Source organism: Anser cygnoides, chromosome 4 (genome assembly GCF_040182565.1).
Source record: "Anser cygnoides isolate HZ-2024a breed goose chromosome 4, Taihu_goose_T2T_genome, whole genome shotgun sequence".
NCBI lineage: Eukaryota > Metazoa > Chordata > Aves > Anseriformes > Anatidae > Anser > Anser cygnoides.
Window position 1 is genome coordinate 51,683,115 of NC_089876.1, and position 13,882 is coordinate 51,696,996.

General features: G+C 41.3%; 1 protein-coding gene and 1 long non-coding RNA gene across 10 annotated transcripts in view; both read right to left on the bottom strand.

Annotated features, from left to right (window-relative positions):
* Window positions 1-4,493, bottom strand: part of LOC136790719 (uncharacterized) — a 29,814-nt gene extending 25,321 nt beyond the window's left edge. The window contains exon 1 of the long non-coding RNA XR_010831164.1: window positions 3,938-4,493. This is a non-coding gene — a long non-coding RNA (uncharacterized lncRNA). The remainder of the gene's footprint in view (window positions 1-3,937) is intronic.
* The window catches only part of MARCHF1 (membrane associated ring-CH-type finger 1), a 299,519-nt gene that overhangs the window by 234,864 nt on the left and 50,773 nt on the right, over window positions 1-13,882 (bottom strand). For 4 of the 9 annotated variants that reach the window (XM_066996129.1, XM_066996117.1, XM_066996124.1 and 1 more), the window contains exon 1: window positions 4,571-4,718. The exons of 2 other annotated variants lie outside the window; for them this stretch is intronic. Coding sequence is in view for 1 of the 7 variants with exons in the window: in XM_066996128.1 (XP_066852229.1) it covers window positions 4,571-4,664 (94 nt within the window). In the remaining 6 variants the exon portion in view is untranslated. Of the gene's footprint in view, window positions 1-4,570; window positions 4,719-13,882 lie in introns of those variants that run through there. 3 more of the 9 variants (XM_066996119.1, XM_066996130.1, XM_066996128.1) reach the window with 3 other exon arrangements.

Genomic DNA, 13,882 nt, shown 5'->3' on the forward strand with positions numbered 1-13,882 from the left:
ACTCAATGACTCAATGTGACCAGAAGAACCCTGGCGGGCACAAAAGCTGTCCCCTACACATCCCTACTGGGAGCCCTAGCCACGTGGTGACATGATGATGATGTTTCCGCAAGTTCCTGAGCCGCTTCCCTGCCTCAGCTTCTCCACTCCGTATCTGCGTAAAGTGACCAGAAATAAAAATACAGATAGAAACAACACAAGCAAGCAGTTTGTAATGCTTTTACAGACATCAAAAAGAGAAAATGTTCCTCTGAGGAAAAGGGAGAGCTATCAGTGACCCCTCTCTTATTTGAAGAGCTTAACTTTGGAGCACAGATAAGTAGACGAAGAGTGGTGTTATCCCAAGCCAGAAATGAAACAAGCTTCTGGTTCTCAGACTCTCAAAGTGAGCTGCTGAACAAAGTCCTTACGCTGTTTAATAATCTGAAGTAATTCATACCTTGTATTTCCCACTACGTCCCACATTGTCCAGCACGTTAATACAATCAGATATTACATACCCCTTTTACAGAAATCATGTTAGACATCTGGCTGCCTACCTAAAAGTCCGTTTGCAGGTACGCAATGTCTCTACTTGGATTCCAGTTGCTGGGAGGCAATCAATGAAACATTCCCAGTATATCCAAGCCTCCTCAATCTGCCAGACTTAAGTTTTGTATTATTTTATTCTACCAAGGTCTGAGTGATCAAACTACAATTCTTTTTCTGTATGAAGAACACTAACATTGCTACATAGTCAGCTTAATATCGTAAAGCTTGGCTCTGCAAAAATGCATGCACTTCTACTTAAAATTAAGTTTAATAATTCTTTGATTTTACAAAATACTAAACTATTATTTGCTTTTTTAAAGGAATATACAGAACGGATTTAAGTCTTATAAACCAAAAACTGCGTAAGTTAGAGAATTTTCAAGTTGCAATTGATTGCATGCAGCTAGCCAGCAATAACATGCCACTCTTCCTCCCACTCCATGCACTGTATTATCAAGAGAAGTTTACATATTACGAGAACATCCTTTCTGCTTTGTCTTAATTTCCAGTAACAGCTGCAACTGCAAGGGGACACCTCAGGTCCAGTTGCTTTGCTCCTTGTTTTCTTTTGTTGCAGACAGATGCTCATTGATAGAATGCTTTTCCCCATTTGCACGTTCAGAAAGAGCTGCCTCCTTCCACATGCTGCACGCGGTGAGGCGAGGCTGCACACTGTGCTCCGTGACCACGCCAGAGCTGGCCTGCTCACAGGTCCCTGGGACAAGCAGACATCTGTGTGTCTGCTCTGGGGCACATTGCTGCGAAGGACCCCCCAGCAGATAAGCAAAGCTCATGGGACAATGTTCAGGCAGGAACAGCACAACTCTCCCTACACACAAGATACCAGAGACAATTTCAACACCTTGAACATCCTTGTGCAAAAAAACATTCATCTCGTAAGATCATAAAAGAGCTATAAATATAGTATCACCTTCACTGTGAAAACAGAAGCCTTGTTTTTCCATAGTCACCTTGTCTGAAGTTAACTTTATAAGCCTTCCAACACTGCCAAAACCATCAGCCTCATGCTGACAGCCCGGGATCTAACCCGTACACCTCTCTGAGGACCAGTGTGGTATCACCGGTGCAGTACGACTGCTAAAGCACCTTTAATTCCCCTGAACCCTAAGAACCGTCAGGTAGAACAACCTATATGAGGTTATGAGTAGAGGGAAGTACTCTAGGGAGGTACAAAACTACACTGAACACGCACTCCTAACCAACTCCCTCCTACTTCAAACAACAGCACTCAAATTAATGAGATTCACCTTTCGGTGCATGCCTGCTTGCCAATGGATTTGGAAGAAAAGGCACTGAACCATCAAAATGGCCACACCAAACAAGTCCAACCAATACAGCTTACCGCATGAAATGGTAAAATAAGTTTGACTGTTTGCATCACACAGCCTACTTTTTAACAGGTGCTTATGCCTCCTTCCCGAAGAGTCTCCTATAAGCTACTATAATAACACCCAGCAGCCTGGAAGAAAATCCACATTTCAATTACCAACGATTTGGAAAAATAATATTCAGTTCGAGAGTTTTTTTTTTTTTTTTTTTTTTTGGCCTGTGATCACTCTGCTCACTTCAAAGCAACACACCTCATTAACCCTGATAATTAACAAGGTTATTCTCATCACATAAAAGGCTTAAGTTTCTCTATTAAGTCATTATTTGAATTTGCACTGCTATTAGATGATGAGGTTATTCTGGATTTAATTTCACATAATGTTTCTCTTTAAAGATTCTTCTTTTTTTTTTTTTTATTAAGGCACGTAATTCTCATTGACATATATGTTACATGACAGTGAATCTACTGGATAAGGAAAGGATAACATACATATAGAAACCAAACAAAATTCAATTCAAAAATCTAGAAGGTATAAGGCAGTAATTCCAAAGGCAGCACAAATGGAAAACAGGCATCTGATGGCAACATGGCTGTGGCAGCACAAGCCAGCAACAACTGTCAAAGGAGAAAAAGACCAAGATCAGAAGGGGATACGCACGGCTTGGGAAAAGAAAAACCTGTGCACCAACTTCAAGTTTGACCAACCCAGTAAGACTTTGCATGCTGTAGGCAAACTTCCAGCTCCCTTGCTCTTCACACCGTAAGTGCAGTACAGCACTTTTGGGGAATGTACGTAAGGTTTCTCAGGACTGACCAGCTTAAAAAGTCTTCTAAAATCTAATAAGCACTTTAATTTTCAAGTACAGGTGTTCCTTGTGCATGAACTTGCTCCTTCCACATGAGGAAGGACAATTGTCTAAAGCAAGACAGTTATTCTGAGGATATTAGAAGCAGGTAATTGCAGCAGTCATGTACACAAATCCCACATTAAATACAGAAACCAAGATGACAGTTTGTCTCATTATGCACAGTGACATAATACTAGGTGATGTGTATTGTAGTTAACATAAGGAATAATCATAGCAGTAAAAAATTAGTCACGTTTACTTTGAAATTTAATTGCACAGGTTTCATAGGCAGCATACCTGACACCAGAGCATTCAAGTGCCTCGAATGTAAATACCTAGTTATGCCAAATTAACACACAAGGTTTTGCACAGAAGCTTTTTTTTGCACGGGATTTAGTCACTAATAAATAGTCCTAATAGTAATTCACTTAAATACTTGAACAAATGAAATTCGTGTTGGAACAACAGCGAAGGGGAACCAGCTCACAGAGTTACACTCAGCCCAGTCCCACATGGGAGAGCACCACCAGCTTGACCCATCCGTGCACCTTAGAAGGGTATCGCTCATTTCACAGTCATTTTCCGGAACTCCCCACCCACCCCTTTTTTCCCCATGTTTTAAAGCATCCATTGCAAAGTGCTGCCACAACAGATAACAACAAGAAAAAAAAAAACACAACACATTAAACTCTTCCCATAAAGAGTATCAGGAGTGCTGTGAAATATTCAGAATAAACCAACTATGCAAGTCTAATCAGCGTGCTAACTCCCTAAAGAATTACCAATTTGCAAGTCTCTCAAACACCTAAAAAGGCTAAGAAAGTTGTTAAAAATACAGGAGGGTACTCGTGAACGAGCCATACACTGAATTTTCTTTTTAAAGTCTAGAGCAAGGAACAGTTTGTCAGCTGAACAAAGGCAGAAGCATGCAAATGAGATGAACAGGGGAGGTAATGGAGGACAACTCTAAGCAGCTTGACATTTGGGTGAGCCTTTTGGTCAGGAATTAGATGCTCACACAGATTTTAGTATTACCAGAAGCATCATCACCGTACCTCCGAAAACACTCTGTACAAGGCTTGGACCCTGGGAAACACACCTGAACGATCCCAGAGCATCCCGAGCTACCTTTGTTAATTAATCCATCCCCGTTTTCCTTCCCAAATGAGGGTTTTCCAGCTGAACCCAAGCCCTGGGAGCCGCACACCTATACACCTGGGCTGCGTTCAGAGGTTTCCTTCCCTGCCCCAGCCGGGGGCTTGCTTTGCAGCAGGAGCAGCAAGGAGCTCACCGCGGCTTCTTGATTCTTCGTCCCTTTTTGAACAAACAGCCAGAGGAACCAGAGTAGCTCTAGCTTAGCTTTAATCAGTTTAAACCCAAAGACGGGAACTCTAATTAAAACCTGGACCTCCAGCTGTAAGAAACGGCTAATTAGCTCCCAACTTTTTAATGAGGCGCCGCGGCAGCATCCCCTCCGGCTGCTGGGGATTAAAGGGGAGACGGACGAGCTCTCCCGGGCAGCGCAGCAGCTGCCTGCCCCAATCCCCCCCGAATTTCCCCCAAAACTGTCCCGGGCCTTCAGGCAACCCCTTGGGGCCGCGGGTCTCCCATCCCCAAGCCGGCACAACCCAAAGCCAGCCCCAAACCCAACCCCATAGCGCCTCAAAAGACGGCGGGGGGTCGCGGGGCGATTCACCGCCCCTCCACCGGGCAGCCGACGCCCCCAGACCACCAGACACCGGCTTGCAGCCTCCCCCCCCCCCCCCCCCGAAAAAAATAGCAATTAAAAAATTAACAATAATTAGCGCTCCGCCGGCTCCTGCGCCGCCCGCCCACTCACCAGCGGCGGCCCGAGGAGCCTCAAGGAGCCCGGCGGCGGGGCGGCCGCTGCCTCCCGGCCGCTGCCTCCCGCCGGCCACCGCCGCCCGCCCCATCCCGCCCCATGCCGCCGCACGGCCCCGCCGGCCCGCTGCCGCGACACGCCCCCGACATGACGTCACCCCGCCCAGCCCGCCCCCCTCCCCGATAAACGGCCGCCGGGGGCTGGGGGCGAGGCGGTGCCCGCCCCGCGCCGGGAAGGGGGGGTAGGGGAGGGAGGCGCAGCCATCGCGGTCTCGTGGCGTGGCCGGGCCCAGCAAGTGGCCCCGCTGCCTCCTGTCACGCCGGTCGTGAAGTGACAGCGGCTTGTTACGATCTTAAATAGTGAAAAGGCGGTTAAAGCGTTCGCATTTCTCCTCTCACCGCCTCCCGGCACTAGTTGCAGCCCTCAGTTTGTACTCAGACTTTCAGTCATACTCAGAATTTGCATCTTTGCATCTAAATGATATTTATCATTGTATCTTCATTTGTGATTTCACCTAATCGGGTTTGTAACCGCAATTTTTATAGCCTGAAAAATAAAATTGAAAACAGCCTTAATTATTACTGCTCTGCCTAACTATCGTAACGTACAGCATCAAAATTCATTATCTCCTCTCTCTGAAAGGCAGCACTGGGGCATAGCTTCCTGTTATTCACAGGATGCTTTTTCAAATACTGAATCAGTAACAAAATAAAATGAACCTTCCTACCCTTTGGGATCCTGATCCTCTCCCTCCAGGCAGGGGCAGCCGCATGAAGCTTCTGCCCGCGGCGTGAGGTGAGTGCACTTGGCACTGAGGTCTAGTAAAGGCGACCGATTTCATGAATCTACCGCTATTTCATTTCAGGGAGACACTTCAATGATTTCATTAAATGGAACAAAAAATTTAAAAGGAAAAAATACCCTGAATCCGCAAAGACAACTGCTTTTATGAGAATAACGAGGCAGCTATCAGCACAAGACAAGGGACCGGGTGACATTTGGACAGTAATGGTTAACTGAGAAAAGATGTATACTCGACAGAAGATGCAAGCCAGACAATTCATTGAAATAAGTTCATATAAAAAGACGAGCTCAGTTTAACATCACGGAATGATTTCCTCACAGTGAATTTCTCAGCAGAGCATCAGTCTGTTAGTAGAAATGGCTCACTGTAATTGCTACCACTGCACCCGTTAGCACCGGGGTAAATACTAGTTTAAAGAGAGCTGCAAACTTTTTTTTACATTCCTGTGAATTAGATTAAGTGAGCTGCAGTCGTACCTTTGCTTCCTTACAAAAAAAGCATGAGAACCACGCAACAGAGCAACTTACTATGACAGAAATGGTATCTGAGTTTGGCACTTACCATACCTGAACTTTTTTCTTTCATCCAGATTCTATGCTCCTGCAAACCAGTACAGCTGGGCTTTTAAAGGGACATGAAAATTACAAAAGAGTTTGTGATGAGCAAGGTCCTGAACAGTAGCTCCAGAAGTTCAGGGACATAGCATTTAAACACACAACAAAAATTTCATGAGTTGATCCTTCCAAGCATCAAAAATGAATATTGCATTTACAAAGCTTTTATAAATCCATGCATGATAGGACATTTGTACAGCTACATATCTCAAAATCTATGCAAAAACGTATGCCAAATTCTAGGCTTAAAGAAAAAACACAACACATTTAACATGGAGAATATGGCCAAGAAAAAGTGAGGGAACAAAGAATCAAGCTATATGTAAGGCAGAACAACAAAGGGAATTAAGGGAGGAAGTGTTACAACGGGTACTTTGTTTTAATGTTTGTAATGAGATTCAAATTGACTTACGAGTGCAACATCAGTTTGCAAAGCAATTACCAATTTTAAGTCAGGATCTGCAGGCTTGATCCATGAAATGAAAGACAGCAACAGCACTACTCTCCTGTTCAATTATAAGTAACTTAATGATTTGAGCCTTTGCCAAGGCTTTAGGATGTGGTTACACTGCCAGTTCAAGCCTACATAAGATGCTGCCACCAAAAGAAGGGACTCTTCCTTTCCTTCAGCTACTTTCAAGCCTCCGGGCGTCAGCATTAATGAATAGACAGACGATGCGGTAAGCAAGACCAGCTTACCCACCAGGCTGTCCAGAGATCTGCATATCTGAGAAAATCCCACCCCTCTCCTCTCCCCTTCCAGCTGTCACCAGTCCCTGGCACTCAGACCAAAGCAGCAGGAGCTCACCCGCGAGCAGTAGCTCAGCACATGGGTTGGGAAAAACAGAAGAAAAGAAAACAGAAGAAAAGAAGAAGAGAAAACAGAAGGAAAGTCTCCAGCAGAAATGTGGTCACGCTAACTCAAGCCAGCTGTGAAACACACAAGTGGAAGCCATTAAGCCATGGCCAAAGACTGATGATATTGAGTGCAGTGCTTTCCTTTCCTTCTGCTGACAGAGCTTCATTCACTAAGTCAAAACCAGCTGTCTTGGTGTACTGTACCTGTTCTTTGCAGTGGAAGAGCTCAAAACAGGAAGGAGCAAGTCAGTTCTTCCTTGGAGTTGATCACTGCTTGGCTGTGATATGTGTTAATTGTGTTATAGCAATTGTTAAAATGTGATAATTACATTTCCATTGTAATTACTTTTGCACTGATGATTTCTTCCTTTCAGGATAAAATAAAAGATGTTTCATTTGTTCATGCTATCAACATTAGAATCTGAGTAAAAGGTAACCACGGTGCAACGATGCTAGAAATAGGTATCTCCGAGACTGGATCAAAGGTTTTCATTAGAATAATAAATAAATAAAACACAGAAGCCAGCCACTTATTTCTGCTTTACTGAAGTGCTTCCCTAGTCTGTTTGCCTTGCAGCAAGATCTTTAAAGCACAATTTCATGCGTATTCAGAATAAGATGCAAGTAATAGAAGGCAGAAAAGTAGAGCTTTTCAGATCACAAAGAATGAGTGTCCAGATACAACAGGGAAATGACAGAAACTGCTTGCCTTGTTCTTCTCCCTCCTGTGTACAAAAAAATCAACCAAATTAAGAGACGTCATGTCATGCTATACATTTGTGCTGTACATTCAACAACAGCAATCCATACTTCCCATTACCTGAACTAAACGAGCTAAAAAGCAGCGTCATAACTCGTTTCTCACTTTGACCTTGATACTCATCATTAATGAGACGGTTTTACTTTGACAAATTATGCAAGTGACCTCATGTGCATGACCACCACCATAGCACCATGCACCTGAATGATTTATGGGTCTCTTCACCATGTTCCTTGAAATAGAGAGAACTCTGCACAAAGTATTTTTAAGGCAAAGTATTCATTTATCATCCTTTTCTTAAGTTAACCCTCTGTATTTTATATCCAATTACATCCTTCTGCCATTTCATCCTAACACTAACTCCTTCCTTCATCTTAGAACAGCGTGATGTTGATGCACGCAATACTGATATACTGGGTTGTTAATAGCATCTGGTTTTATTAACTTCGTATAACCCAGACATTCGGTTTTCCTCATTCTGCAAGTGTCTGCTGAGAGCCAAAATGCAAAAACTTTGTTTTGCTGTAAATTAAAGCACTTCAAAATGAGGACTAGGGGGATATCTGGCTTTAAGGAAATACTTGCCATGTGCTGCAGTGCAAGTTCTGTTCTAAAGAGAAGTGAGTCACTTTTTTACGCTACTACCAAATCTGTGTCATATTTGGCTTGCTGAATTATCCTTAATAATTGGAAGAGCATTTCAATAAAAAGATACACAGGTACAGTATGAGAATTAATGTACCACCAAGAGACAGCACACAAATCTGCACACGTGAGGATCTGTAGCAGCAAAACTCAGTGCTGGTAATTTAGAACCACGAGCAGGAAATATTGCCTCTGCTGCCAACCCTCCTCCTCTTTCATCCTTATAATATCATGTCTACAAGTGCTGTGCTTCAAGTTACCTCTCATACAATTTTAATTCAGACCTACATATCTTCATGCTCTACACATGATGATGAGACAATGTTACACTGGCTCCCAGTAGCAAGTATTTTGAATAGTTATTACTCCCATTTAAGAGAGCATGGTACCTCATCCTTCAGGCTTTTCCGGCTCTCAGTTTGTTCTCTGCTCGTAACAGAACTAGCATTACAAATGTTTCACTGTTTTCTTCTCTGAAATTTTACCACCAGATTGCATATATAATAGTGTTTTGGTAGCCAGTGTGCCTATTCAAGGTAACCGTGAACAAAACAGTGTTTTAACAGAATAAAAACAGTGAACATCAAGGCAGAAAAGCACTAAAAAGCTGTCTACCTACCAAAAGCACCACAACCAAGCAACAGAGTAAAAATAAGAGATTGGGCAAAACAGCACTATGAGAGAAAAATATTTCGATTTAGAGGCCATTTTGGTACCCGCATTATTTTTCCTCTTGTGATCTTTTACTCCAAGTTACCTACAGCTCCTACACTGTATTTCCTTCTCAAAGACATTCCTAATTCAAACATAGAAGGAAAGTTAACAGATTTTGCAAAACTAAAAGAAATAGTTATGATAATCCAAAATTAATATCCTGCTCCTGAGTACCACAAACTGTCAAAGGTGTGGTTTGTTGTACGTATTCTCTAGCTGCTTCACAGTAGCCTAACACAGCAGCTGTATTAGATCAATTTGTATTATTGAAGTAGAACAAGCATTTTTGGTCACTATAAAAAAAGTACATTTTTACAACCACAACTTATTCAAAATCTCATCAACAGTTGGGGTTTTTGGTTGGTTGGTTTTTGTGAGTGCGTGCGCTTTTTCTCTTAAAACAATAAATTAATGGCTCTATGGGACCCTTCATAGCTCTTCATAGGCGGGCATTATGCTAGAGATGGTGAATGCTTGCATACCCAAATTACATCTGCAATTGGTACAGCTACATTGTTCTCTCAAGCGCTCACATTGTCAGGATTAACTCTCTATTGGGGTACTCCAGCTTCCCATTCATTCAGGCATGGAAGACCAATTGCAACATCTAAGTCTGGCCCACTGCACTTTATTTGATTTGGAATTACTGTCCTGTGCACAGACCAGCAAAGCATTTCTGGTACAGTTCACTTAGTTGGTTTCTAGTTTTCACATTTGCACTTGAGTTGAAGCGCATATCCCATAAAGTGGACATTCTAACTACACTGACAGCGGGCCGTTCTTGTTTAAACTGTCAAGTGCTGCTATAGCATTTCCAGTTTCTGGCATCTTCTTGAATTTTCTCTCCTGGTTTGCATACTAGAAGAGCCATGTGAACTGGCTGGTCTCTTGTCCTGCTTTCCATTATCATAGATAAATCGGAATTGCTGGATTCTCTTTAGATTTGTTTCCTTAACTAACAGGGGTCTTTCTAGCAACAGAAACCCCTTCAGTCTCTCTTGCTGATGACATGACCTCTGTAATATGCCCCCTTATGCCTTGCGCTTTTTAAGAAAGTAATAATTGAAACTTAAAAACTATCATCCAGAATTCATATATCTGGCTTGCTAACATCCCCAAAACTGGGAGAAAGAACAGGATTCACTTCTTGTTCCACACTACTGCAGCCATTTAAATATAATCAGCGATGCATTAATCAGCAATGGCTTTGAATACACAACTGTTAACAGAAATCAAGTTTGAGGTAGCTTAAAATTCCAGGAGTATGTGCATGAGCGTGCATGTGTGTGCACATGTGTACAAAGTGCACCGGCTCTTTTCCAAGCACAACAAAATTATTAAAAATAATTGAGGTACAGTGCTTAATTAAAAGTGTACGGCATCCATCTTTACCTTCTGATGAAAATTTAGTCAAGCCTGACAACACAAGACTACATGAAGAGGAAAGCCCTGATGAAGTTTGCAGGATACAAAGAAAGGAAAGGTCAGTCGATAACTCATTTAAATATGCTAAGATGTATATCTTCCTTTTTCTCAATCTGTAGTTGCCATTAACATATAAAGATCAGTTTTCCTCCCACACCTGACTCGACAAAACTCATCCACTGTTTAGGAAGTGGGAGACAATCATTTTCAAAATACAACAAAACAGAGTCTATACTAACAATTTACCTGAAGAGTCAGCTGATACACATTTATTGCTTGATTGCAGCAGCATCACTCACAAGTAAATCTAGGAGACTGCATGTGCACGTGCTAAAGAACAAACACAATGATCTTGCCTCTTAAAGCAAAAGCCCTAAGTGAGTCAAGCTAGTTATTAAAACGGAAGAAATGTGTTTGTCCTTTTCGCACAATGAACTAATAGTTATTTCACAAAGCCTAAAGAAGGCATCTGTGGCTTCAGATAGCCACAGACATTTGGGTATCAGACCTTCCTCACAGGCATAAGTATCTACTAAAATACAATACCTAGTTAAATACAGAGCAGCTTTCACAATCAATTTTGCTGGAGTACAGATTAAAAATTGCTTGTTTAGGGGTCACTTCTATCAATCCTACTGTCTCTGTACTTGTTATTGTCCTGAATTGTAAATTTTCAAGACTGAGTAACTAATTGGTGTCCTTTGAATTAGTTAACACACTTTCCTGATCCCTTGTAGCCTTCCTTCTCCCCATTGTCCTAGAAACAAAGCAAAACCTTGGAAGATGTGTGTACCCAGGAGAATCCTTTGCTTCATGATGTCCCCAAAATACTTAGTGAATTATTAAGATTTAGTTAAGTGATCAGACAAAGTCCATTCCTGGTTTCAGATTTAATTATATGCACACACACACCTCTTCTAGGTAATGTAAACACCACATAATGAGATTCCAAGTTTTAGAAAAAAGCAGTGAGTGTTCTACCTCACCCCCAGTTGGCCACTACTAATTCATGTTATTTCAATACATAGTAACAGTCCAACCAAAGAAGTCAAAACCCTTAGAAAAAAATAGTACTCAGTAGTATCCAGCTTTGAAAACTTTTACAGCTCATAACAACCACTTTTTTTTTTTTTTTAATAGAACATACCAGTCTTCACATTTTCTCTTCACAAGTCCCCATGGAAAACAGAAGGCCTCATTAGCAGACAGAGGTTATCCCATGGCATGTGGTATTCTGGCAGTGGTGAATATATTTAGGGTGAACATATTTGACAGGTAGGCCAAAGTTTGTAGTTGGAAAGAACGAACAGAGCCATTTTCTAGGATGGGTACTGTGTTTTACTCTTTCCAAGGTGTTTCTAGTATTTATAGATCAAAGACTGGGAGACTGTCATGGTTAAGGACAACAGCAGGCAGTGTTCAATGAAATTAAGATTATGTGGGCACGGTCTCCCATTCTTCACTTCCTAGGTCTACAATATCTGAATTTTACTGAGGACCACTGAGAGGATGTTGAGTTTGTCAGGTACTCGAATCAGGTTACATTCAGGTTTCTGAAAGCTAAAGCAACTATCCTCGACCAGATGTTTCAGCATCTGATTCTGTAGCTTCTTCACTAAGACATGTTTGCTGTGATTGTTGCAACATTACTGGTATTCTTGGGAATACCATTTCAGTTTAGTAATTTGTGCAAAGAACAAAAATTACTCACTGAATAAAATTTATTCCAATATCTAGAAGTAACTAAAGGATGTGTTTTATTGGTTTTGGTTAAACATTCTCTTCTACCTTTCCCTTCCTTCTCCAAGTAAGCAAATTGTTGGAATACACTGAGATCTTTTAACTTATTTGCCATGGGAAAATTATTTGACAGATGACTTCCTATGGAATCCACATCCCAAAGAGCTGTTGAGATAAATGACATGGCAAGTATCATGCACAGCAGGTGGCAGAAAGGGTGATGTAACAGCAAAGCTATTTCCTATTTTGCAAGCTTGCAGGAAAGAGCCCTAACTTTTACATTTTCTAGGAATTAGGGCCCAGACAGAAAGACGTGGTTTTTAATGGGATCCAAAGTTGTACTCAATTTTAAGTTTTACAGTTTTTCTTAATGCACTAATGATACTTCAGAAAGTCATTAAAAGACACATTTTAGGAAGTAACAGCAATCAAAGTCAGAACTCAAAAGACACATACATAATTTATGCTAGCTTCTTGGAAATAGAAATTCTTGTTTTTCAAGTTGATTCAAAGGAACTAGCAACTAGCACACATTGTTTGTATTTTTCTTAACATGGCAGTATCTAGAGATCCAGTTCAGATGACATTGTCTGAGGCTGCCCAGTATGAAGTGAAAACTTGACAAAAAAACTTCTTCCTAGAGAGTTTACAGTGAGTACAATTATGCATTTGTAATTTCAGTAGGGATTGTTTACATATAATTTACTCTTGAACATGCTAAACTAAACCTGTGCTTAACATAACATTAAACTTCAGAGCTGCCAAGCCACCACCCATGTGTGTAGAGAGATTTTCCAATCTTGCTTCATGCAAATGTACAGGTGAACAGAAATTTGGTTGCTCTCTGCCACCGAGTTACTTCCATGTAGGTAATGCAGACCAGCCTTATCAAGCAGATGTAATTATCTTAATGGTAAATCAAATTTAATTATAGTTGCTGAAGCATATACCCCAATGATTTCTTTTGATTCAAAATACAGTAGAAATTGCTTGTGCCCATTACTCCATCTACTTCCCATAAGGACTACTAATGTGCCATATTAGTGTTACCTGTAAAATATACATACACACACCTCCCATCCAGTATCATGTACAAGCATTACTGAGCTTTTCTCATTTCTCTCACTTCTCAAGATACATTTGCCTCACAAAGAAGTAACAACAGTGTTCACCGCCTCAGTTTTAGAGAAGAGACACAGCTCCCAGCTTTGTCCACTGTGCAAGTCTGTAGTGCTTTCACTTTCTCTCGAAAGAAAGGCTAATATTTTTGTTCTCAGGAACTTTAATATTTACTGGAAACATTACATGACTCAACCTGATCCAATTAGAAAATCTTTTTCCAAGTATGTTAATGGCATTTAACAGCATACAGGGGCCTAGCTGCACAATACAAGTTAATGTAAGATCTTCAGAAGTTGCTTCATAAATTGAATTTCATTAAGCAGAACCCTTTTCTTTTCCTCAGAGCTAAGCAGTAAGGTTTCAGATCCACTACCCCACTGCCTGAGAGGCAATAGTTTAAGTTTTCTTTGAAGGAGAGACTTCTTGACAATGCTGCACTTTCTGTTTGATAGCTTCCTACACAAAGCAAAGCTCCATCTTGGAATATCAAAAAAGGAGCTACTGAAATTATATGGAGAAAATAACATCACCAATAGCATTATGGCAAAATGCATAGAGGGCTAATGGTTAAAGTAAATTTTTCTGTAGGAAAAGGCCACGTAGATCCAACCCTGAAAGTGTTATAG